This window comes from Chrysochloris asiatica, unplaced genomic scaffold (assembly GCF_000296735.1).
Source record: "Chrysochloris asiatica unplaced genomic scaffold, ChrAsi1.0 scaffold00155, whole genome shotgun sequence".
In the NCBI taxonomy this organism is placed as follows: Eukaryota; Metazoa; Chordata; class Mammalia; order Afrosoricida; family Chrysochloridae; genus Chrysochloris; species Chrysochloris asiatica.
The window spans coordinates 5,988,666-6,016,056 of record NW_006408673.1 but is presented as its reverse complement, the minus strand read 5'-3'; the positions used below and the strand labels follow the sequence as shown (position 1 = coordinate 6,016,056).

Here is a 27,391-nt window from a genome sequence, read left to right as displayed (position 1 = left end):
ACTTCCATCATTTTGATCTTTTTATGTGTTTCTTTTTTTTTTTTTAGTGACCTTTTGCTTTTGTCATTTATGATGTTCTTGATCTCATCCCACAATACCTCTGGTCTATAGTCATTAGTGTTCATCCCACACCTCCTCTAATTTGTAGTAATTTGTGTTCAGTGCTCAATTCTGTTTTTGAGATGGTCAGGTGGGATGTACTCAAGGTCATATTTTGGCTCTCATGGGCTTAATTTTGTTGAGTTTCAGCCTAAACTTGCATATGTGCAATTGATTTTGTGTTCCATAGTTAGCCCCTGTCCATGAATTAGATGATGATGTTAAGCTTTTCCACTGACTGTTTCCATGTTGTTCTTTAGTACCATTGAGTCCGTTTCAACTCTTAGTGACTGTGTATAGGGTTTCCAATGAGTGACTGGTGAGTTTGACCTGCAGACCTTGTGGTTTACACTGACCTTGTGGTCCAGTGCCTTATCCCACAGTGCCACATGATACCTGTGTATTCCATCTGGCAAGGTCTACTTGTATAGTCATCTTTTATGTTGTTGAAAAATGGTATTTGCAGTGAAGTTGTTGGTCTTGCAAAATCCTATCATGTGATCAATCTACAGTGTCATTTCTATCACCAAGGCCATATTTTCCAACTTTTGATCCACTCCTCTTTGTTTTCAACTTTAGCATTCCAATCCCCAGTTATTATCAGTGCATCTTAATTACATGTTTGATCTTTTTCAGACTAAAGAAGTTGAAGTATTTAATTTCTTTATCATTGGCTTTGATGGTGGCTACACAAATTTGCGTATTTGTATTCATTGGTCTTCCTTGTAGTTATATAGATACTATCCTATCAAACATATTTCAGTATAGATCTAGAAATCTTTTGGACAGTAATTGTAACACTATACCACTTCAATTAGTTATCGCCACCATAGTAAGCCAGTACATGTTCATTTCAGCTAGATAAGCACTGGACTGCTATCCACAGGTTGATGGCTCAAACCCACTAGCTAATCCTTGGAAGCCCATACAGGGTCACTGTGGGTCAGAACGGACCCAAAAGCACTTAACCAACAACAGTGCCTCAAATATTGAGCTTCATGAGTTCCATTTCTATCTTTTTTTTTTAAATTGCCCTCCCCAACACCCAAACTAAACATCCCACCCCAACGCCATTGTGGTTACCTTATAGTCCATTAGTTATACCCTCCATTTAAGACAGTCTGTTTTATCTTGTAATCTACCTGACCTTCCCACCACCTGGATCTCTGTTCCTCTGTGTTTACCTTCTTTCACATTGTAATTGTTTTGATCATAGACTGACCTCCTAGATCTTCTGTTCTTATCATTTTATTCTGTTTTTGGCTCTTCCATTTGTCGATTGAGTTCAGTGTGATGCTGCCACGTGTGTCATTCTGTACTTGTTGTCTGTTCTTGTTGGTTCTCAGTCCACAGAACTTCCTTTAGGATGTTTTTCATAGCATGGTTGGCTTTGGCCAAATCCGTTAGCTTCTGTTTATCCTGGAATGTTTTGATTACACCATCATATTTGATTGACAGCTTTGCTGGGTAGAGGATTCTTGGGTGGCAGTTTTTTTCTTTCAGGGTTTTATATATGTCTCCCCATTGCCTTCTTGCCTGCATGGTTTCTGTTGAGAGATCTGAGCTTAATCTGATTTGCTTGCCTTTGTATGTTACACTTCTCTTTTTCCTAGCTGCTTTCAAGATCCTGTCCTTATCTTTGATCTTGGAGAGCTTGATTATTATATGTCTTGGTGATTGTCTTTTAGGGTCTATGCTTCCTGGAGTTCGTTGAGTTTCTTGTATGCTTATCTTTTCACTTTTCATGATGTTAAGAAAATTTTCTTCCAGAAGCTCTTCAACTATCTCCTCTGTGGACTTATGTGATTGTTCCTGTTCTGAAATGCCAATAATTGTTAAGTTATTCCTCTTCATGTTGTCCAACATGAATCTTAGGACTTCTTCAGATTTTTTAAATCCTTTTTTAAATTTGCTCTTTTGTCTTAGTAGTGTTGAGAGATTTATCTTTTATCTCACTAATTCTGGCTTCTATCTCTTCAATTCCCATTTCATTCTTGAAGACTTTCAATTTTCATAGAATCAGACTTCATTCATTCCATATTCTGATTATTAATGAAAGCTTTGTTCTATCCAGTTTCATTAAGTTTCGCTCCATGTTGAGGAGGCAGCTGAGGAAAGGACATTTCCTCAAACTCAAAAATGTCATTTTTTGAGAACCTTCTAACTTGAGAGGCTGACTTATCTTCTGACACTATATCAAACAAGGTTCCGTTGCTGTTCATAGGGTTTTGTGTATTTGTTTAACAGCGTTTATTGTGAATTGAGTGATAGTTTACATCAGAGAACATTGGTATTACACTTAACCTATCATATTGTGTTTTCATTGCAATCAATGATTATAATCCACTCCATGCATCATCAGTTAAAAGTATTTGCTTCTATTCCCCCCCCCCCTTTTTTTTTTTAATGTACACAAAACCATGCAGGAATATATAACTGTTTAAATGAACAAAGGGTACATTCTGCAAGCCATCATCCTGGCTGCTAAGCACACAGCCTTTCTCTTTCCATGAATCTAGAGTCCTCAGCTGTTTTATCTCTCCATGCCATCACTTCTGCCTCCATCTCTGGTGTTGCTGCTTCTCTGGTTAGGGTCCCGTGTTCTGCTCATGGTCTTCTCTTGATGGCCCTAGAGTCCTCTGTTCCTGGAATGTAAGATAAACTGTTCCCCCCTTTTTGTTAAACAATTTTACTTTTACAATTGTGACTGTTGCAATTAGTCATGATAACTATTAATCAGTATTGAATCAAATGAATCCTATCCCCATCTCCTGTCACCAGACCCATCTGTTGTTGTTAGGTTCCATTGGCTCACTGCTAACTCTGCTATAGCAGAGACATTGCTACAAAATGCAGTCTGATTTCTTTGAGAAAAGCATACAGGTTTCACAAAGACTGTCCCATTATAGTCAAATCGTTGGCTTTCTGGTGAAAGATGTTGACTGTACTCAACAAGTCCTTGTGTGGTTGTAAAGTTAGTCACGTTCACGAGCAGAGGAAAGGGTCTCTCATTCCAGTCCACTGGGTGTAGCAGGGGTGGATGTGGTACGATCGCCCAATACTCTGTTGCTGTCATAATGCTGAACCAGGCGCTCAGGAATCCAGCGAGGGGCAGCTTCATCCTGTAGAAAAACACATACATAGCCTCGTCCCCAGATCAACACGGGGTCGGGCCTATTCCATTGCCCTGTTAGAGCATCCTTCCATTTGACCAGAGGGGATTGTTTGTCTCTTGGGAGCCCCATGTGCCAATCCACAGCAGTTAGACCGGAGGCATCAGTTAAAATTAAATTTAAAGTAAAAATTACATGATTAAGGGAATTCTGAGGTGTAGGGGGATAGTTTGCCCAATTTGATTCCATAATTTTACATCTATGACCCCATCCTCAGGGAACCAGGGACATACCATATTTACAAAAATCTATGAATTTACACAGCTGACTATAATCTACTTTCACTCCTCTGGCTCGGAGCATTTCTATAATCATATGTACATACCGAGCCTTCCCATGTTTGTTTCCCATGTCTCCTCAGGAAAAATTGCCCCCACTGCTTACTTTTCCATGGTATCTTCTTTCGGGGTCCTCTGCTTTTCCCTCGTACTCGGGCCCCACGTTGGGCGCCACCTGTCAGAGTCCTGCTCCAACCATTTCGAAGGTGCCTGAGGGAGGGGCGTGGATATAGAAAAATATGTACAAAAGAAAAGCACTGAGGAGAGGACACAAGCTGATGGCGAGTGAGGAAGTTTATTTCAAATCTCCAAGTTTATATAGGGTGGTTCTGCAAGTCATTGTTGTTTTGCATAGTTATAAGTTTATCTTTTGCTGTGAATCACGTAATCCTGGGAAAGCTACTTTCCCTGCATGTTTATCCTTTACTGTGAATCACGTGATCCTGGGAAGGCTACTTCCCCTGTATTGATAAGCAGACTTTGTCTGGTTAGACCCAGACTTAAAGTTTTATGAGGCCTGTAAGCCTTTTGGCCCCCAACATAGTCTGTTTGTAGATTTGAAGTTCTTCTGTAACCTTTCTAAAATGGGTGATCTTGCTGGTATTTGAAGCACCAATGACATTGTTTCTAGCATCACAGCAACACATAGATACCACAACATAACAAACTGGCAGATGAGGGAGACCTTTTTCAGTATTCAAATTACAAAGTGTGCCTCATTTTTTTGTAAACCCAACCCACTGTGACTGAGTCTATTCTGACAGGTTGGAAACCCCTCATTGGAGAGTCTACCTTCCCCCCACACCCTCTGAAATTAAGCTCCCTCTTGAAAACTTGTAAGCCAGTCACTTCGTGCCTTCATAGCCTCCCATTTTGGATAGCCAATTTCTAAGTTGCTCATCCGTGTCAACCCTGTGTACCGAGGGGTTGGGAATGATCCTCTCTGTAAAGATTTGTTCTTTATGAGCTACTACATCCATAAGTATTGGTCAAGTTCATCAAATTGTGGCAGATTATACTTTTTTTTTCATCTTCTTTCTTCTTCTAGTTGAGTTCTCATTATCCAGTCATTGAAGCTAGGTCAAATGGGTACTATCTGAAAGTATGGGTGTTCTTGTGCATCTCCCCTCACTTCATATCAACTGGATGTTTCATTCTCCACTCTAGTCCTCTGTGACTATGTCCCTGTGCTTGGGCTTGGGAATCCCCGGGTTTACTATACTGCTGGCCAAATAGGTCTCAATACAGGTTGAACGGAGTCTGTTGAACCTGGTCGGACTTAGCTCACAGCTTCATTGCTGTTTTCCCCTCACTTTCCCTTATAGGTGGACCAGTGTGGTCACCAGCAAGATTACATGCCTGCTCGTGTATTCTCTTTTGAGTTTCAGTCTTGGAAGTGGTTTGCCCTGAGGGGACTTGTTTTCTTGCCTTGATGGCTCCCCAGCAAACAACTTGCTTGTTCTTATAGTAGTCAGTCAGACTGCTGTTATTATTTTTGATTATTCCTGCTGGTCTTTCTTTCAGGAAGTATTTTCTGTTCCTCTATAAGCTTGTAAATCTTTATGGAACCAGACTACTATATCTTTCTGTTCCTGAGAAGTTTTGAACCACCAACCTTTCTGTTCATTGTTGTTAAGTATTAAGTTGTTATTAAGTGTCATTGAGTCGTTTTTGACTCATAACGACCCTGTATAGGGTTTCTGAGGAGAGACCGGTGTGTTTGAACCACCAACCTTGTGGTTCAAACCAACCTCGTGGTCCAGTGCATATCCTTTGGTGCCACACATGACTCCTTTCTGTTAGTAGCCCCACATTTAATTCACCACACCACTAAGGCGCTATCTCTCTCTCTCTCTTTTTTTTTTTTTTTTTTGTGGTATTGGTAATGCATGTTGTTGGAGTGTGGTATCAGGGAGACAGAGCACTAGCTTTTTGGTCCTAATCTGTTACTTTGTAAATGACTGTAAACCCACCAATAATTACCCTCATTTGAATGTGACTTTTCTCTCCAAAGAATATACTGTCATGATGAGAAAGTGAGTGTTAATTTTTGTTTTTTTTTTCAAATGAGAGCAGTAGTTCTTTAATTTTTAGTAAGCTCCTTGAGGGGCTCTGTAGGAACCTTGGAGGTGAAGCATTTGGCTTCTAACAGAAAGGTTGCCAGTTTAAACCACCAGCTATTTGGAGGTGGTCAGATGAGTCAGTCTGCTTCTGTAAAGAGTTACACCCTTGAAAACCCTATGCCCAGTTCTTCTTTGTCCTTGTAGGATTGCTAGGACTTGGAATTGACTAGATGGCAATGACTTTGGATTTAGTGAGAGCTTTGTATTCTGTATCATTTAGAACAATGATTCGTATCCCTGGAACAGTGACTTTGAGAGATTCTGAAAAAAACAACACATTAAATACTGATTTCTGTAGGTGATTTTTATAATGCATTCCAAATCTGTGGTCTAAAATAGGTAAGTTTGAGTTTTCCCTTCAGAGTATATTAAATGAAGGATCCCTAGTGGTGTTGTGGGCTAAGCACTTGATTGTGTAACCATAAAGTTGTAGGTTTAAATGTACCAACTGGTCCACAGAAGAAAGATGAGGCTGTTTGCTCCCGTAAAGATTTACAGTTTCAGAAACCCTAAGGAGTAGTTCTTCTCTGTGGTGTACGTATTGGAATCAACTCGATGGGTGGGCTTAGATTTTTGGTTTTTATATTAAATCACTGTAATAGGAGAGAGAGTACTTGTGTTGCAAAGATAGTCCCTAAATGATACAGCTTAAGGGTATTATAAAAATTATCATGCTGCTATATAAAGTCCGTATTTGGACTGTGTCCTAAGTATTTATTTATTTTTGGTAGAACATTCATAGTTCTAGACAGAAATACATAGTTAGGATAAGTGAAGATTTATCTGAAAATATTTTCTATTATGAGACCAAATTCACAGTTCCTGATCAGTTGGCGCCTTTTTTTTTTTTTTAGCCCAATGTCACCATTTGCCCTTTTTTCCCCCCATAGTATTAAAGAATATGAAAATAAGTGTTGTTGTTTTATTTCCTCCAAATTTTAGTTACAGTTTGCAGTTTTCTAATGATTTTGCAGCCCTTCTGGTACTATATTGTATAAAGAAAACAATTGGGTACATGCTTTAATAGCCAGTGGATTTGACTTTACTATCTTGCTTATAACAGAATCTATTGTTACCTAATTTTGTAATAATTTTATCATAGTAGCTTAACATCTCTTATAATTTTAATTGTTATCAAGAAGAATGACATAATTTAATTTTACTCAAAATTCAGAAGGATGGATGAATGACAAATTAATAATTTACCACCTTTGCATAATACTGAAGCATAGAATATTAGAAGGATTGATGGCAGAAAAGGTTAACAAATTTTAACAGCTTTCATTAGCTTTACATCGTCATATGTTTGTGGTGCTGACTGAAATAGGCTTTGTAGGAGATCTCAGTCTAGGGAACTAATTACTTGTGCCGATTGCTGCACTGATGAATAGACCCTCATTGTATCATTCCCCTGAAGACGAGGAGCAGCCTGTGATTCACGACTGCATCCTGGCTGATATTTGATAATAATTTTAACAGATAAATGTAGGTAGGCAGAATGATGAAGTACCTATCCAAGCTCCACGACTATCAAAGCCTTACACATAGCCATCTGTGTACCGCCTTTTCCCCTCTCGAACAATCACCTAAGGAGAATTTTATGTTATTAATTGAGCTCCAATCACTGTTGTCTCTTGCCTATATTTATATACTGTGGGTATTTTAAATTATTTTTAAATGATACCTTAATAAGGATGTTTATTTAAAATTTAGGCAGCAAAATAATGACGATCCGTAGATAAGAAAAAAGCTTTTTTGTTTGGTTGTTTTTGAGCACTAAGGTTGTTACACTATTTTGTTTTCCATTTTGGTTATATCATATCTCCTCTCTCCTCCTCATGCATGATCAACAAAGGAAATCTTTGATGTTGTTATTTTCTCTCTAGCACTCTCAGAAATAAGGTTCTTATTGCTTTTTAAATACTTTCTTTGAACAAGATTTGCCTGTTAACAATATCAATACTTTTATTAATCTAAAACTTTTAAAAAAAATTAATATAAGTAGTTACTTAAAAATCTATTTTGAATCTTCAATATGGCATTTTTAAGCCATCAAAATAAATGTAACTTTTACTTGTATATTTTGGGTCAGTTGGTCAAAATTTCTAATTTGTCAGATCTGACAGGTACACAATTTTATTAGTGTATGAACTATAACATTTTATTTCATACTAGTCATTCTTATAGAAGTTTTAGTTTTGAAATAAAATTTTTATTTCATTATTGAAACTTACAGGAGTTTCCTGCTGTATATTGTCAGTGAATTAAAATATTCTGCAGAGATTTTTTTTTTCTTACTAAAACTAAAAAAATTTTTCATACTTGTATTTTCCCTACAAAATATTTTCCAGCATGCTAGATTATGATTAGCTAACAGGAGAGAAAGTTGACATTTATATCTTGCCACATAAAAGATCTACATAATTGGGGAAAATATAGTAGAACTTAAAATGAGTGAACCCTTTTTTTAAAATATACATTTACAATAGTATGCTTTCGATATAGCAATTATTGCACATCATATAGCATGTAGTTTTTAATTAAATATAAAAACAGACTACATAAAACAGAAATCCAATCTGATTTGCTTGAAAATAGATTGCTATTTCACTCTACAGGAATGGTTTATTTAAAAACAGTAAATGGAGAAGAAATGCATTTTCTTGTGTTGTTCTAAGCCTCAGGGGCTAAATGTAATGAATATTTTAAGAGATTATTTTAATTAAATTCCTACACATCTAAACAGAGTAATATTTTATTATCACATACATAACCATGTAACTGAGATATTCATTAAAGTTAACACTTTCTGGACCAAGAATTCATGGTATGATTTACTGACCTTGTGCAAAAAGGCACAAATTAGGAAGAAAAATGAAGGGGGACAGACTTTGATTAATATAGGTAATGCTATACCATATTTATAATAGCCTTTTCCCTATTCTGGTTTATAAATGCAGCCACAGAGAAAGGTGCCCTGCTGAGGCTGAAATGAGGCTGAAATCAGAGCACATGCCACTGGAGTGTGGGGAAACTGATCACACTGTCAGCAATTCATTTCAAAATGATGTATTTAGTGCTCATTTCACCTTCCAAGAAAAAGGGAAAGGAGTTCCTTAGACTAGAAGGTGATATTGTTATTTTCAAGGACATACCTAAGTTAAAGATTGCAAAAACGGGGAGTGTGAGGTGGAGGGAGAATTAAGAGGAAAGGGAGGGGGTAAAAAGGCAGAGCAAACAAGGAGAGCTTTATGCAGAAAATCAGTGCTACCACGCTGTTTTATAATTGCTAACATATGTGGCTTCTCTGTTTCATTGTAGTCGTCCTCGTGAGTTCTGGCGCCTTGACTACTGGGAAGATGACTTGCGGCGCCGGCGACGATTTGTGCGTAACCCTCTAGGATCGACACATCCTGAAGCGACACTAAAAACAGCCGTGGAACATGGTCAGTGTGCAAACCAGTTCTTGCCAATAGCAGCAGGTACAGTACTTGGTAATGAAGAGCATAACTTCATTATTACAAGGCACTGTAAAATGGTCCAACACTATATTTCATAGTTATTTACCCCAGAAAGAGGAGTTAAATTTTTTATAGTGATTGTAGGGGACTATAAACTTATGGTGTCAAGTGTATTTATTTATTTATTATGTTACACATGCAAAACTTACTTAACATGGACCCTTTGTTTCCTAGTGGGAGGAAAATATATTTCTCCTTTCATGTAACACATCCAGGTTGAGAAAATTATACTAGGAAGACTGCCTTAAATCCATGAATATCAGAAAGACTGCATTTATAGATCAAATAGGTTCCCAGGTTCTGTCATGCATATATGGTTTTCCCCCACCATAGTCTTTTAGCATGAGATTCTGAAATAGGAGAGGTGGTAATAAATGTCCACGTGCAGAGACACTTTCTGAACCTTGATTTGTAGAGGGCTGTGACAGAAGAGTCTTAGAAAAAGAGAATAAACATTATTTTCATATGTTCCTGTTCTGCATCATCTTGTTATCAGAGCTCAACAAAAGAGTTTTCCTTTTTTGATATTGTGCATATCACTATGATTCACTTTTGGTAGAAGTCAGATAAGCAAATTGGAAAAACTGAATAGGTCCACTGATGAATACTTTGGATTTGTGCTATACGTTCTTTGAACATAGAATATTATTTATTGTTTTATGACTTTTGAAAGCTAATTAAGATATACAGATTAAGGGGCAAAAAGGCCCTCCTAATTTAAAAGTTGTTTGTATATTTCAGAATATAAATTGGATAGTTTTTAATCACATAGGAAGTAGTTTTAATTCCCCTTTTTTCAGCTTATTAGCTTAATGTACAGTAATTTATGGTGAAATTATATACAGAACACAAAATAAATGTTTAACACCTTTAATAAGAATATTAAGAATTTAGATTAAAATCTGTAATATTTGGTTTGGCCTCAGTCAGGCAGTTTAACCTCTTGCACTCAGCCCTAAAGAGCCATTTCTGGGAGAAAATGTCCACAATATGTCATCAGATATAACACCAAATGTGACATCAGTCCTTTAAAATAAATGACCATACAGAGAATAGTCAATAACAAAGTGATCTAAAAGCAATAATAGTCCCAGGGCCCTACATCTTCAGCTACAGGAGGTGGAGAAGGAAAAATAAGATGTAGAATTAATTAGGCCACTTTTACTTTTAGGATTCGTATTCTTTTTATGTGACACTACATATGTGAAATTCAATAATTAAGTGTTATTTTCTAAATTATATTTTAATAGTAAGCTTGCAATTTGAGGACTTGTGCCTGGGAATAATATTGCTATAAACATTTTCCTTTTTAGATTTGGAAAAGAAGGACTGGTTTTCTTAATTCACACATAAAGTGTTAATCCTTTATATAGGAGATATATCACTAACTGACTTTAAAATTTGTGGCATAAATTCAATGTAGAACCTACTAAAATGCATCCTTATCAAAATAAGAAAATTTATGCATTTTGAGGAGTTCTAGGATTCTTCATACTGAACAGATTAAAATTGTATTGTTGAACTTTACCTTTTAAAATAATTGTGTTTGTTTTGTAAGGCTAAGACTCTGCAATGGTATTGGATATAAAGATGTTTATTAGCATCAGTTACTGTAATTTAAGAGGTGAAACATCCTATATAGAAGCAGATTTCACTCAAATTAGTCTAAGCCGTAGTTGAAGGATTAATACAAGATTAATTAGTTATCTGTTTATTATTTATTGTAAAATCGAGAGAAACAAAGTTAAAGTATTTTATGTGACTTCATCATATTTAATTCAGCATTTCATATAAATCTTACAATAAGTAATATTTAAAGCAAATTATGACAGTTTAAAAATAAAAATTATCGGAAATCTGTATGTGTATATTTTAATGAAACAAAATTAGGACATGCTTCAGTAGTCTTACTAGTAAGGAGTTGTGGCATCTTAAATTTAACATTTTTTTAAAAAAATGACACATGCTCATGAATCATACTTTGTATATATTCTTATTGGAAAATGAGAATATATCAGTTAATTTCTGAATTCTACACCCAGATTTTACTATGGTATTATTTAATATCAGTATAATTTAATATATAATCTATATCAAATAAAGCTCTTAGTTTTTAAATATTAAATAAAGTGTGCCACTCTTAATCTCAGTTAATTTAAAAATATTATCTTTACTTTTTGAAACATTAATAAAGCCAATCAGAATAAATGTATTTAGAGTCAGGTATGCTCAATAAAATAGTTAATATGATTTTTAAATTAATTGAAATTAAGAACTTAACATAGATAACACTGAAATATTTAAAATAGGTTTGACTGAGGATAGTATGTCAGTTTATTTTGTTTTCTGAGTTCGTCTCACTTTTATTTATAATTGATTCAAGGAAGGAAGGAGACAGGACCTTTTGACAACACAGACTTTTGGAACATCATGAGCAATACTATCATTATCAAAGGAAGACATCTAAATAGAAGTGCACTTGGAGATTAGTTATGTATTTTAGTAGTGAGAGCCATCTTTTTTATAGATTGACTTGATTTGAAGGAAAGCCTCTGGTGTAAAGGTGGCAGAGTAAATACCTGAAGAGTGATGTTCTCTGTTCAGGCGATCAATACCAGCCCCATGACTCTACTTCTGGCTACCTTCTAGTTAAAAACAAATTTTTTAATTCTGACAATTTAATTGCCCTTCCCAAGTTCACATTAACTTGCTTGGGGAAAAGAGCTTTAGGTAATTTTTCAAAAAGAGACCCTCCAAAGTGGTTATTTATAAAAGTCATGTTGTAATGGGAGATTTCTTTAACTTTGTAGAACTGAGTCATATTTTAAAATTAAAATTAAAATTTCCCTGTAATGCTTATGTATTCTTTATGGAAATTAACAGCAACAAGCAGAGATGAGTATTTAATTCTTGCGAGCGTTTCTTTCTATATTATAGTTTTAAGGTTTATTAGAAATCAGTTGTAATGATTCCAAATATTCTCCTAATGCATAGAACCCAGATTGTCAGTTATTTATTACTGACATTTTAGATCTTGAAGGGAAATAAGGCTGAAATCTACTCCAACTTTATTCTTCACAGATAGGGAAACTGAGGATCAGAGACTATATGTAATTCATTGCAAATGTTGGGCTAAAACCAAATTTAACTGACTCCTAGTCATAATTCTCATATCATTGTACTGTGCTGTCTTCTTAAGTTCATCGTTAAATATGATAGGAATTTTATATTCAGATTGAAATCTTATATAAATATTTGAAATACTAGAAAGATTGGTTTTAATTCAGTTATTAAAACAGCTTAACAGTAGCATTCTATTGAATTCAAGGCATTTCATTTTGTACTATATATATGTATGTATGTATGTATATATATATATATATATATACACACACACAAACACACACACATATTTACCAAATATGAAAAAGTTTAACATAGTTTATAAAGTATTTTGAAAGCATATGTTGTTGTTAAGTGCCATTGAGTCAGTTGTGACTCATAGGGACCCTGTATAGGGTTTCTGAGGCTATAAATCTTTGCAGGAGCTGAAAACTTCATCTTTCTCCCAAGGAGTGGCTGGTGGGCTTGAACTGCCAATCTTTTGGTTCACAGTCCAGAGCTTACCCTACAAAGCCATTGTAAGTGTATAGAAGAGTACAGATAAGTAATCTGGTTTTCTATGGATGACAGACCATGTAAAAATCTAAAATCCTGCCATTTGCTCATAACATCCATAATTTCCCATGCTTTAGTGGAGTCCTGGTGTGGCATTGTGTTAATGCACTGGACGGACTGCAAAGTCAGTTTGAACCACAAGGTCGGTGGTTCAAGCTCAACAGTCACTCCTAGTAAAACCTATACAGGGTCGTTTTGGGTGGTAACCGACTTGACAGTACAACAACAATGCTTTAGTAATTAATGTGTACTAGGTTCTCTCTCCAAAACTTTTGGGAAATCTATAATGCACTTGTTCTCCTAATCATTTTTTGTAGTTTTACTACTTGGTAGTTTTGCTAACCTTTCTCCAGTATGTTTTCTGTATTTGGAACCTTGTGGAGAAAGCACAAACTGTATAAAGGGGAATTAATTGGATCCGGACAAGAGTTGAATACAAATATTCTTTTTATGTATCATACGTAAGATCCTATTATGGTGTGTGCTTCACAGTCCATGAAGTGTACACCCACTTTTATTTTGTGAATATTTGAGGTCACTTTGTTATTCTGCTGCTGTTTTGTTAGGTGTCAATTCATATTGACACTGTGTACAACAGAAGTTAACACTGCCAGAATCCTTTGTCATCCATTGTTTTGTTTGAGTGCGTAGTTACAGTCGCTGTCACTGTATCAGCCCATCTCTTTGAGGGTCTTCCTATTTTTTGCTGACCAGTCTTGAAGTGTGTCAAGTCAAGATTCTTAGCCAATCTTTACGAATCTTGAAGACCTTTTCCTTTAAAACACACACGCACAATAAAATTGCTAATTTTTCATATGCAAACTTCTTTTTCTATAACATTGACTATTGATGATTTGAGTTCAATGACTCAGTGAACATTACAAAGGAGATTTATATGTCATATGCGGAACAGGTTTTCAGTGTTCTTTTTCGTTTTTAATTTTACTTACCTAGCCTGTTAGATAGATAAATCAGCTCATGCCCAGAGCTAGCTCTGAGCCTAAAGCCAAAGAACTTCAAGTGAACATTTTGAGCACCAGCCTTCTCCTCGGCCCTCTCGTTGCTCTTGGCTCAGTGAATTAAGAGCCATGTTTCAAGAAAAGCATTTTTGATGAGTCTCTATAATTTAGGTAACATTTGAAGTTTAATTATTAAATTGGGGTAGATATTAAATCAGAGAAGATGAAATGAAGGCAGTCTGTTTAACAGTAACATGGAAAATTTAAGCAGGTATCATTTTCAGTAGCCATTATCTGAATCAAGCTTTAAAATGGAACCAAAGTATGTTTTGGTTTCATCCAGTTTAACATTCAGACTATTGTAAAATATACTCACAGAAGAGATCAAAATAGTTGATATTTATTTGTAGTAGTTGATTGAGTATAAGACAGACGGAAGTTAAAAATATTCTTTTCTCAGCATGCATAAACATGATCATTATCTTTTACTTTATGCTTGGGACAATTTTGTTCTAATTTTGAAGAAAAAAAAAGTTCTTCAGCAGAAAGCTATTAGACCACTGAGAATTGACCACTAGCCCATGTGGTGTGTATTAGGGTACTGTTGGTAATTTTACTGCTGCTAACTTAAAATCCTCAAGGGGGAGTTAATTACAGGAAAACCATTCTAAATATCAGTAAGCTGCATATTTTCCATGACAAGAGGTTTTTCTGTTGAGGTTGAACAATTCCAGAATCTGAGCTTGTAAAAATAAGTAAATAAATAAATTAAAGTGGGTGTTTGTATGCACAGTACACCTAAAGTACTCCTAAATTTTTTTTCATAAAACTTTATTTTAATTCAAAAGTTGTTGTATTTTATGAGTCAGGATATTACGACTATGTGTCTAAACTTCTAAAATTCTAGTTGGATGGCATAATTTAAATTAAAATTTTATTTAGGTGCTTATGTAAATGATTGTAACTATTTACTGAGATCTTTTAAATCACTGTCTATTGCCACTGGGTATTCTCTTTTTTGTAAATGTTTGCAGATTAAAGGCCTTTTTTTCTTTTCTAAATAAGCTCCTGGTACCTCAGTGCATGTATGGCAATAATCAGAGAAAGTGAAGTACAAGGTGTCGAAGTTAATTGTGCTTGGCATATGCTTATCAAATTTAAGTTTGAAAATAAGTTTTTTTTTCTCTATATGTTTATGCTAATTCTGATTTAACTTTGTTTTCAAATGCATAATGGAAGCATAATTAGCGAATTAATGGGAAAATCTTATATATGTATGTTAAGAGGGAACTTCAGAAAGTTCCAGGAAAAATTCTGTTATCTTCTAGTTCCATTTATCTATGACCTTTTGAAATCGCCTTATATGTGTGTTACTTTTTTTATTGTTTGTTTCCTTATATCCAAGAGCTAGTCTGATCACAGCATAGTCACTGTTCTCAGGATTCTAGTGTTATACTTCCTGGATTTACATCCTGATTCCATTTCTCAGAAATTGTATTAATCCGAGCCTGTTTATTCTTCTGAAAATTAGAAATTAGTGCAGGATTTATGAAAACTAGTAAATTAAAATATGTGTGTATTTTGAACATTGACATATGGCAAGTGCTAGATAATATTAGCCTTTATTTCTGTGAACATTATTATTTCCTTTCTGAAGAAGGCATTTAAATTCATGCATTGAAGACAATGTAACATATCGATTCTGTACTAAAATCGAACTAGAAATTGATAATTTATTATAATTTGTGTTACAGGAAAACCTAGAAGATGGTACTTGCTTTTGTATTTCTCAGCAATCAGTTTATGTTTTGTAAAGTTGATAGAAAATTGGAAAGGATATTGAGTGAACTAAGGGCAGTCATTCTGATTTCAGAGAAGGGAAATATAAAATAATTGAAATAAATACAATGATATAAAAAATTGTACTGCTATTTTCCTGAAAGTTACTGGTTAAGTACTGGTATATTTTGAGGCGTTTTTGAAAATAAGATATTCATTAGCTACTTTAATCTTTTTCAGATATTATTGAGACTTTTATGTGCAACACTGTGTTGTATACAGGAATCAAATATGATTTCACTTACTCATGTAAGTTACTCTTAACTAAGGGCCCCCAGTGGCACAGTGATTGAAGCATCTGGCTGCTAACTGAAAAGTTAGCAGTTCTAACCTACCAGCCACTTTATATGGGGCAAAGATGTAGCAGTTAGATTTCATAAAGCTTTGTTGTTGTGAGTGCTGTTGAGTCATTTCTTCATACCACCACTGTATAGGGTTTCCAGGGAGCAGCTGGTGGGTTTGTACCACCAACCTTGTGGTTAGCAGTCTAGCATTTATCCAGCAGCACCACATCAGGATTCCTTGGAAACCCTACAAGGTCAGGTCTCTATGAGTTGGCAATTAACTCAATAACTATGAGTTTGGTTTTGAGTATTCTACTCTAAATACAGGAAACTTTTTTGCGTGACTTCCTTGTGTAATAGAAAGTAAATAAAGAACAGTGCCCTAAGTTGTTGTTGCTGTTAAGTGCTGTCGAGTTGATTTTGACCCATAGCAACCCAGTATAGGGTCTCCCAGGAGCAGCTGGTGAGCTTGAACCACACACGGACTTTGCTGTCTGACACATTAGCCCACAGCACCACACCAGGACTCCAGTGCCATCAGTAGTGTATATAAATTGTATATATGTTGAACTCACACTGAATATGATAAAAATGAAGTCCCAGTGTGGCACTATAGGATAAGCAGTAGACTGCTAACTGCAAGGTTGGAAGTTCAAACCCTGCCACCACTCATTGAAATTATTGTTGCTGTTAATTGCCTCCAAATCAGTTCCAACTCATAGCCACCCTATATGGAGTTTCCTAAGAGTAGCTGGTGAGTTTGAATTGCCCATTTTGTGATTCAAACCAACCTTGTGGTCTAGTGCTTTATCCTAGTGTGCCATACAGGATCTCTATAAATCAGAACCTGCTTGACTGTACTTAACAACAGAAACATGATGGAAATAGACTTTTACCTTTAACATTACCTATATTATACTTATAAAACCTATTTGATTTGCTAAGCTAACCAGTTAACACATGTGCAGTTTAACTATTTAGGAAAAATTGTATAGGTAAAAATAGTCATGTTACTGAGCACTTCCTACTTTTTCTTCCCTGGGGTTTGGGCCTTGTGCCCAGGGAAAACTACTGTGGATCCTCGAGCCTAGCCATCAGTTTGCATATCAATAGTTGCTGCCTGGGTGGATCAGGTGCTTTACCTTTGGGAGTTTCCTAGCTGGAAGCCAGGAATGTATGCCTGTAGTGCTAAAAATATTCTAAACTTTCTCTTTTTAAAAAATGAGGTTAGGAAAACACACATACATAGACACACATAAGCTTTATTAAAAATCACAAATCCAGAATTAGTTGCTTTTCTTAAAGATTGTTGTTGTTGTTAAGTGCCTTCGATTCGGTTCCGACTCACAGCGACCCAGTAGAGGGTTTCCAAAGAACGACTGGTAAGCTTGAACCACCAACCTTGCAGTTCAAACCGACTTTGCAATCTAGTGCATTAACCCACAGCGCCACACCGGGACTCCTTTCTTAAAGATAAGTAGCTCAAATACTGTGAGCCTGCAGAGATATGAGACCTGGAAGTCAGCGTTTTGAGTTTCATTGTTGTCTTCTTTCATCTGCCTCTCAGCTCCCCTCTTTGGCCTCATTGTTGGCTGAGGGTGCTCCTCAGATCCACTATTCACATTCTCTTCTCCCTCTTGCAATCTTTGCCTTGTCACAGTGCCTGAGAGTCTGTCTGGCACTGTAGCTCTCGCTAGGCTGCTCCAGTGCTGGCAGACGAGGCCCTTTGCCCAGAAGCCTCTCATCCAGGTCTTTCTGTTATGTTTGCCCCCGGGGTGCCTTAGCCCTTTAGTTTAAACACTTGGTGGAGGTAGTGTTTGAGCCTTCAGTTTCCACTCTGCCTTACTCATGGATATTTGTATAAGGGCCAAGAGGGGGTAGGATGGCGAAGATGTGGGGGAGGATGAAGTTAATGGAAGAAAATACAGCTTCTAAGAGCTGTGTAGCTTTATTAGTATCCGATAGGGCTTCAGTATCTGGGCTCAAATCCTCATTGGCTGTGAATATATCTCAGCTTTGACTCATTTTACCTCTGAATTCTCCTCCCTTTCCACTTGCTAGCCCTTTGAAAATGTTTGTAGGTGTAAGATTATTTGCAGAATGGATCAGTACAGTAGTCTTTATTTTCAGTAGTAAATGAGAATTGTTCCAAAAATTAGGTTTTGGTTTCTTTTCCTAACTAATTTCCAAAAAAAGGCTGCTTTTGAACCTCTTACTGTAACAATAAGTAAATAAATGGTTTGGTAGTGCAGGGGTCAGATTTAATGGGATTAGGGTGCTTGCTCAGGGTAACATTAGACTAGGTTTGGGGAATCGAGTTTGTCAGAATTGAGCATGTGTGCCAACCCATTCTCTTTCCCCACCATGGATGAGTCTGTGCATAAATGATTGATCACCTTTACCACCTACCCTTACTTCTGCCCCCTGCCCTCTGCCAAAGTGTTCTTCCCAGAGCTGATGGACAGCTTTGTTTCCTTTTCATTCCAGCTGCAGATGAAGATATCCTTGCTAAAGGAAAACAGTCCATCAAGAGTCAGGCTTTAGGAAATCAGAACTCAGAAAACGAGATTCTCCTGGAAGGCGACGACGATACTCTGTCATCCGTGGATGAGAAAGATTTAGAGAATCTTACGGGTAAATTCACTGCTTGTGCAGATTTTTCAGTTAGCTCTGGACCAGTGAGCATCTAATTACGTACTTTTTCAGCTGTGACTGCTAGGACTACCAACCTTACATCCACAATTACATTAATTAAAGATTGTTTTTTGTTCTCACGAACATTTTCTCCCTCACCTCCAACATTGGCTCTGTCTCCTTACCTTCCTCATTTTTTTGTTTTTGTTTATTATTAATTTTCACTGAAAAAGAAAAAAAATGAAAGCAGCAACAAAATATAATGGCTTACACATTCATGGGGTTATGAATTCACTATAAAATGGAGCTTGAAGTAAAAAAATAATTGCCAGTTGTTTTGTTAGTAAAGCTTTTAGGTGATGAACTATTTGTTGTATAAGTCTTCATGAGAAGCACACTGTATGTAAATTGAACTCTCAACATAAAATCACTTCCAAGGTGTTATGGCTCTTCACAAAATTCACATATTTTTATTTGGTGTAGGAATTTTAATTTGCACTTTGCGGATTTTCCGTTTTACTTCTCTTATGGGAAAAATGCTCTTGTGTAGGCTGAAATTTTGGTCATTCATTGACAGCTTAAAAAAATTTTTTTTAATGCCTACAGCTTTTTCCTTCAAAGAGGAAAATCTGAGAGAGTCTACAACAATTTCTATTGGTTAAAAATTATAAAATATTTTTAAGAAAAAAAAAAGCATTAGAAAAAATCTTTTATTAGAAAATCATCTGCAACCTGTGATACTGTGCAAAAATAGAATATAGTATCTTCTATGGTGATAAAACCTATCTGTAAAGTAAAATAAAATTAATTGGAGCATACTGTGAAGGGATTTCGGGTGGTAGTGGAAGGTAAGGTGGATACTGCTTCTCTCTAGTCTTTTCCTTCACATCCATTTATCCATTCCCTTCTCTCTCTCTCTCTCTCTCTCTCTTTTTGCATCTATTCTTGCTGCTAGTAATACATTCATACAGTAATAGAGGTGAAAGGGGAGTTTAATTATATAATCTTGACAATGGCAATAGGATTAAGAAGTAATACACACTAATAAAGTGGTGTGGTTTAGAAATGAAGTTGAAATTGTCAGGGGTCTCCTGTAGGACCTAGGATGCCCTAGCTCCTGCAGCTGTCTGCTTACCCTGTAATTGAATGTCTGAAAGTGATTGAAAAAATGTTATTTCTTTTCAGGATTACATGCTAATGTACAGAGGGCAAAGGGAGACAGCAAAAGAACACATAGCTGCTTATTTCATCCATTTATAGGGATGAGCTTTGGGAAATCATGGCTGTTCTGCAGCTATCTGCTGCCCATCTGCAAACACAATGTATTTGTACATTGGGAATAGAGGGCAAAACCTGCTCTGATCTCCACAGAGCATCCCTTCTATTGTCCTACTGGCACACATTAAGATTGATGTGAGATTAAGGACCATCACCCTTCTAACAATCGATGGAAATGTCAGTTCATCTGAATTTTGAAACACCTTTTCACCCAGTGATTACCTGAGTAGGTGAAACTTGTTTATAGGCACTATATTAATTAATTCAGAAGTATAAGTGCCAGTCTTCTCTTTTGCCGTTTTCTTTCCCAATAGGGTTAGTATTAATGAGGAATTGGCATGGGGCTTCAAATTCTTATTCTAGCTCTACATTAATATATGTTATGAAATTATTATTTTTCATCCTAGTTTAGATTTATATCTAATATACTTTATGCTGTTCTATCGTTAGAGAATCCATTGTTTTCAGTAGCAGTCTGATTTGTCTCTTTGATAAGCCCTGTGGAGATTTGATTATTCCAATAAAAATTCATTCACTTGGAAACCCACCCTCCAGCTGTTTATTCCCAGAGTCCCTGAACTACACTAATATTAGATTTGTAAGCATTGAACAATATTTAACAGTTGAAAAGAAGGTTTCGAAAAGAAGTGTTTTCACCAGTCTTTCATGAAGTAAAGTTATTATGGAAGAGATTTTGTGTCAAACTGGCACAAAATCTTTGTATCAGAGAATATGGTTTAACATTTCCCACATCACCAATCTTTTTGTATTCATGCTTCACCCAAACTCTAAGGTAACCTTTGGCCTTGGGATCCTATTGAGGCTGGCTGCTCCTGGATGTTTTTCCATGTTGTTTGATAGCCTGAGGCTTGTTTTCTAAATGGAATGTGGATGGACTTACTTAGGCAGAGCCACCTTCTTATCCAGAGACTAACACCAAAGCCTTGCAAACTCTAAAATAATTGCATCCTAGTTTACTGTGATTCATTAATCACATGTTACAAATTTAGTATGAGAATCCTGAATTTCCAGGTATGGAGCAGATATGTAAGTATAGAAGGAGTTGAGAATTAAAAAACAAAAACTCTCTAGCTGAATTGATTCAAGTTTTGAGAAATGTCATCCCAGATTGTATGACTTGTCTTTTTCTTTTGGCAGGTCCCATTAGCTTGAGCACACCAGCTCAGCTCGTGGCCCCCTCTGTTGTAGTAAAAGGCACTCTTTCTGTTACCTCTTCTGAACTCTATTTTGAGGTAGATGAAGAGGATCCCAACTTCAAGAAAGTAGATCCTAAGGTGAGGAGACATTTCAATGGCATTTTCTTTCTTATGGTGGAATGGTGGGCTACCATGTGGGTGAGACTGACTTAGGTAAAAGCTAGCAGGTCTAGTTTGAATTCCTTACTGAATGTTCTCTGTTCATATGCAAGGCAACTTTTTTTTTTTTTCTTTATAAGCTTATGATTCCCTTAACAGCTAGTTAGATTATTGAAGTTCATTTAGATCCAAAAACAATTTCCACTTAATTGCATTTATCATTAGCTCATTTGAGGAGGATAAGAAACCTCAGGGATCATTGTCTACAAATATATTTTTGCCTCAGAGGGTCCAGGGTGAATTAAACTGCAGAATTCACTGAGATTGAAAGTGGAATTATTTTGTTTAGCCTTTATGTTTTCTGGGTCTAATACCAATATATCACTCTCCTTGCTTTGTCTCCATGACTTACTACTCTGTCGCGCACACATGCATGCTTTTTGCATGTGAGATACCTCTGGTTCCCATTACCTTTAGTACATTTTACAAGGCACTGAATAATTTCCTATTATTAAATGAAAATGTAATTTCCCTTTTAAAATGTATTTCTGATTACTTTTTAGACCCTAGTGACTTTATTTTTACTAAGAAATGTGTCTGGCATAACCATAAAACCAAAATTAGGTTTATTTCAAGAAAGTGAATGGTAAAGTTTATTCAAAGAGTAAACAGACTCTTTAAAAATGAGCAGAAGAGGAAACCTGTAGAAAGAGAAGTGGTTTGAAAAATCATAATTATTTCTTTGATAGACTAATAGCTAACACACTTAAACATACACACACACTTTCTGAGTTTACTGGAAGAAGAGTCTTTGGGGTTTTTAGAATATATGTGAGTTATTGAATCTTAATCATTTGAAAGTATTTCAAAGTCGCTCATGATAAAACTGTTATAATCTTATTTAAAATCTTGCAATCAAATATCCTGTTTATACATGCCTCCTGCATTTTGGTTCAATATTGCTGCCTTTATTAATATAGGATATAATAGATTTTATGACAGAAGGTCTGTTATGAAACTGTTGTTTTGAGGTTGATAATTCTTCTAATTCCATGTAGAAGAAACTTTATGTTAGCTCTGAATTTACTTATATCAATAAGTGTTTCTACTTTGTTATTTGACTAAAATATCTGAGAATGTGTTTTAGTTTCTTTAGGAAAGGAAGGTAACCAACGTTATTTAAACTCTCTTACCTTGTAGTTTGTGAGTTTAAGTGACTTAAGATAATTCAGAATATCCTATTATGCTTTTGAATACACATGTCTTTAAAATCTGATTTAATTTAAAGATGTTTAATGAATTATTTAAAAAAAAAAAATAGAACTCTGACTGTCTGAGTTTAGGCTCTGAAGTTATTTGCCCCTTTAGGTAAGGTTATAACTTTTATTTCTCTCTCATCTTATTCTATAGCCTCATTAAATCAATTTTCACCCAGTTGCTTGTGAAATACTGGATTGCTAAGCCTAATCATAGAAACTAAGCATAGATCTTTGCTACCTGTGTAGCACTCCAAAAATCAAAGCTCTTGCTAATTTTTATATGAAAAAATTTTCAACCAAGTATTATTATTATATATTTTGAAAATGTTTGTATAAACTATAGTGCTTTGTTTAGTTTGTAAATGAGGAAATTTTTGTTGTTTCAGTATTTTTGTTGTTGTTGTAATTTAATGGTATCTGCACTAAATTAAATAAGGATGAAAAGAAGATACTGAATTTTTGTTTCTCTTCAGCATTCTCAAGACTTAAAAACTTTTTCTGAGACAGTTGCAGGGAGATTTGTGTCTAATGATGTAATACTTTTGTGAGTTAAAAAAAGAGATCATTGTAAGATGCTGTTTTTATCTTTTAAACTAAACACTTTACCCTTAGATAATTTCATTTATAAATGTAATTGCCTACTGATTTATTTGAAAATGCTGTTAAGAATCAAAACATTTTCCCTAGAGAGTAAATATGTTTTTGTTATTTAAAAAAAAAACAAGCAAAACAAACTAGTATGTTTGGCTGAACCACTTAGTATTATTATGGTGAGCTTATTTTACACCTATAGGATAAGAGATTTGAAAAATAGATATAAGTAATATTGAATGGAAGAATAGAGATGATTCAGAAATGATAAGGTCAAAGTTATATTTCTACCACTAAACCTCTTTTACCAGGGAATAGTATTCTTACAACTTAAGCCTGTTTTGTCTAGTGAAGTAGGTTTCAGTGCCTCAGTAGTTTCCTTGTTTTTCATCCTTCTCTGTTATCCTGGAGCTCATCTCTCTTGTACCTCCTCCCCCCTCTCAAACTTTCTCTGCTCTATAACTACTTTTCAGAACATTTTTTCCTACAGCTCTCATTAATGTATTTTCTCAATAAATTAAGAAACTGTGCTAACTTCAAAGAATACATTTTAAATATTAAAGGGTAAGAGCTGACATACATTCTGTACCTGTGCCTCTTTATTAGCATGTCAGATGGCATATGTAGTTGCCTTCAATGTGAAGAACACAACACAGTTCATTTGGGGTGCTTTTAATGTTTAATTTTCTCATCAGTTATATTCTTGCCTTAAGAAGAAACCTTTGTTAAACTGGAAATGTGTGCATTGGTTGTCACTTCAGTAAAGCAGAAAGGGAAGGGGAAGGTAGTTTTATTATTTGTAAATTCTTGAAACGGCAGTTTTCTTTGGTCATAAAAATGGTACAGATATATATTTTTTGTGTCTGAATTGCACCTAAAATTTTCAGAATTCTTGAAATGTGTTTTTTAAAAAAAGATAATAGTTGAAGTAATTTAAAAATATGGGTTCACATCATCACCATGTAGGTGGGTAGGAATACTTGCAGTAACTTCTTTTGTTGGTGGGGCTTTCTTAATTTTTATCAATTAAAGTTTAAATGGAACAAATGGTTAAAAGTATTAACTATTCATAAAAAGACCCCTAAACATTTCCTTTCCATTATCAGACTCAGATTGAATTTTTAGATTTAGGATATAAGAATGTAAATCTCTTAATTTTTAATGTAAAATAGTTTTTATTTATATTTCAAAAGTTGGAACAGAATTCTATTCTTTCATACTAGTTTCTTTTTTGCAGGTGTGAAATATTACTTTTAAGCTTAAAATCCACAAAACAAGTATATATTATAGTTGGGTACAATTATATTTTTCTAGATAGTAGGGATTTTGTTGTGAAATTTTATGGTCAAATGTAAAAAATGGACATTTGTAAGATTTCCAAATCAGAGTTTCAATAGAAGCTTTTTACGCTTCAGTTCCTCAAGTTTAACATCTCTTCATTGCAAATGATTACTGTGATTTCACCTGCCTTCATATAAGAACAATCCACAAAACAGCCAATGTAAAGTTAAAGTAATATTTTTATTACTGTTTTCAACAAGACTGGTTAAGGTGAGGGTAGAGGTGCAATAGAGGGAAGGGCACAATCTGACATTGGCACTGAGATACATTTAACATCAGTAAATCTGTTTTTAAACAAGAAATTTTACATATAGTTAAATAATTTTTTTTCACTTGGTGACACATCCAGGCAACCAAAAACAAAAAGAAAGGAGAGAGAGAAAATTAGAGAGAGAGCGAACAAGAGAGGGAGAAAGGAATAGAGATAGAGAAGAGGGAAAAGAAGAACAGAGGGGGGAAAACTACTATACAATGATTTGAAAATGTACCTTGGGTTTCATTTTGTGGTGGTAAAGCCCGATTGCTTCTTTTGTGTGACCTTTTAAATTCACATTGTTTGGAAGAAAAACGATTACTTTTGTGCAAGAATGTGAAACATTTTTTGTTTGTTCTTTCGCCCTCTTTTTGTTTGCTTTATTAATTAACGAAGCTCTTCTGCCTGGTTCATGCTTCTTTCAGGTGGCTTAAGTAAAAGTTTGTGTCCGAAGTTTCCGATGTTTGTCGCTGAGTTGTGTGTATTGTGTGTATGCAAGAGGGTGCAGGTTAGTGGTGCTTTTCAAGCAACCCTCCAGCATCCTATAGTTTGTCCAGGCTTTTGGGATTGGTGAGAATCTCCCTGGCTAACCTCCAGGTCTGCTTGGCAGCACTCTCCAGGGCCGAATGAGGTTTGCCCTGAAAGAGGTCGAGGTTGGGCAGAAAGTAGTGAGGGCAACGGCGGCATTGCAGGCAAGAGATGAGCTGCAGCAAGATCCCATTGAGCCGGTCGCCGAGGCACGCCTCGTCCCAGTCCGTTTCCCGCGGGTGTTTCTCGCACTCATACAGCAGCAGCGTCTTCATGTGGTAATTGTTGAGTGGCTGGCCGGGCAGCTCCAGGTGGCGGTCCCTCAGAGTCTTCAGCACCGAGAGACACTTGTTTCGACAGCCACCCATCAGCAGGCGGTTTTCCGCCTCTCCGAACTGTAGCACCCAGGCGTCACTCTCTGCCGAGCTCTGTTTGCCTGTCAGCGAGTAGCACTCCTTGGAGAGCAAGTTGAATCCTTCGGCCTTGACCTCCGCCACCCGATTGGGGCCAGGCCAGGGGATGTGGGGCATAGGCCACTGAGCTGCGCTGCGAGGCCAGATCCCGGTGCACTTGAACGCAGGAGTGATCTGCACCACGTAACGCTCTCGGATGCGTAACTTGACCTCGCTGGTATCAGCGATCATCTTCACCACATCCCGATAGCTGCACTTGTCCACTGCCTGTGCCACTAGCGTTTGGAAACGCGAGCGAATCTTGCGCGCAGAGAGGTAGCCGGACGCTGTGATGAACTCAACCCAGAGAGACATGCTCCGCTTCCGCCCATCGCTCAATTTGAGCACCGCACAGCCAGGCAAGGAGCCGTCATCCACGAAGTTGAAGACGCCCATCTGATTTAGGTACAGCACCACCTCAAATTCGGTGGGCGAGATGACCTCCAGCCCCTCATAGCGGGCATCGATCTCGCTCAGGGAACTGATGAAGCGAGGCTCCTGCACCTCCACTTCCTTTAGCACGTCCGAGACTACCTTACAGACTTCTCGGATGGTCTTAGCGATGGCCGCCTTGCGCGCCTGACAGCGCTCAGTGTAGTATTTATTGAGCTGGTAAACCAGCTTGGCCTGAGCGGCGATCATATTGGGGCACAGGTCCGGGCTATACACCGGCGTCTCACAATACGTTGAGGGATCCAAGGCTCACACACGGGTGGTGGCCCAGCGGCTTGCAAAAGAGGTGGTGCGCTCCCCCTATGCCCCACTTTCACTCTTGCCTTCCACCTGGGTAGACCAGTCGAAGAAGCAATTGTTGCCAGGCTCAGCCTCTTGAAAGCTCTTTTCTTCTCTGGAAAATAAGAAAAAAGGCGATCTTTGAAAAAGAAAAGTACCTGCTGGTACTTTTTGTTTTCTGTTTATATGTAAAATGAGGATGTTGCAGTGTGACAGATGAAGGGTAGGAAAAAAAAAAAAAAATCAGGTTACCAGGGGGTTAGACCTGATTGTTGCATTCGGTGGACGTGATTGTCCAGAAATCTGACAATCGGATCTCTTAAGTGCCAAAGTAAATTTAAAGATAAAAGCGAAACATTCAGTGGTTCATTCTTAAACTTCTCTTCCACACTGGTTGGACTCTGTGTAGGTGAGTATCTTCTTCTTCACCCTCACCTAAATGAAAGGTGAAGGGTGTAATTAATATCCTGAGAGCTGAGAAGTGCAAGTCCGTGGTACACTCGGAGGTTTGTCGGCGCCCCAAGCTCTCAGCGTGTTGATCTCGTCTCTTCTCTGGGGGGTCGTGCTGTAGAGGTTTTCCTCTTTCCTCCTGGAGCCGTTGTCTGGACTGGGCTTGTTTGTAATGGGTTCTTCTTTTCCTTCTTTAGGTGCAAACCTCTGAAAGTTGTTTGATACTCATTTCTGCTTCGTAATTTATAATTTTCCCCTTCACAAAATCTCCTTTAATGCGACGAAGTCGTTGCTTGCGTTGCATCTGGGTTGTAGTTGTAAAGATTCAGGGTTTTCTTCTCCTCCCCCTCTAGGTTGCTTATACAGATTCCACTTTCTGAGTCGACTTTCCCTCCTCCCCTGCGACGTCCCTTCCGTCTTTCCCTTCAATCTCTCTCTCTCTTCCTCTCTCTCACTCACTCTCTGTCTTGCTGTTTCCTGGAGTTATTTAGTTTATGAATGGTCCCAGGGCCATCATGAGGGAGGTGGAGCTTCAGTTCCTACAATCGCTATCCGAGCTGTCAGTGCTTTAGCCAATCCCAGAGAGAAGACAGGCACGCTTGG

At 36.7% G+C, this 27,391-nt stretch overlaps 2 protein-coding genes across 3 annotated transcripts in view; one reads left to right on the top strand and one right to left on the bottom strand.

Annotated features, from left to right (window-relative positions):
* The window catches only part of LRBA (LPS-responsive vesicle trafficking, beach and anchor containing), a 944,588-nt gene that overhangs the window by 511,521 nt on the left and 405,676 nt on the right, over positions 1–27,391 (top strand). The window contains exons 37-41 of one of the 2 annotated variants that reach the window (XM_006870876.1): positions 8,995–9,119; positions 11,954–11,968; positions 13,517–13,534; positions 18,442–18,588; positions 21,025–21,161. In XM_006870876.1, the coding sequence (XP_006870938.1) occupies positions 8,995–9,119; positions 11,954–11,968; positions 13,517–13,534; positions 18,442–18,588; positions 21,025–21,161 (442 nt within the window). The remainder of the gene's footprint in view (positions 1–8,994; positions 9,120–11,953; positions 11,969–13,516; positions 13,535–18,441; positions 18,589–21,024; positions 21,162–27,391) is intronic. The other variant, XM_006870875.1, reaches the window with a different exon arrangement.
* On the bottom strand, positions 25,141–26,248 carry MAB21L2 (mab-21-like 2 (C. elegans)). The gene has a single exon (XM_006870874.1). It carries the CDS (start codon positions 26,246–26,248, stop codon positions 25,169–25,171), a length of 1,080 nt encoding a protein of 359 aa, XP_006870936.1. The 3' UTR covers positions 25,141–25,168.

Bases quoted from the DNA above. Each gene is read 5' to 3' on its own strand.
- MAB21L2 (XM_006870874.1), bottom strand. From the start codon at position 26,248: ATGATCGCCGCTCAGGCCAAGCTGGTTTACCAGCTCAATAAATACTAC.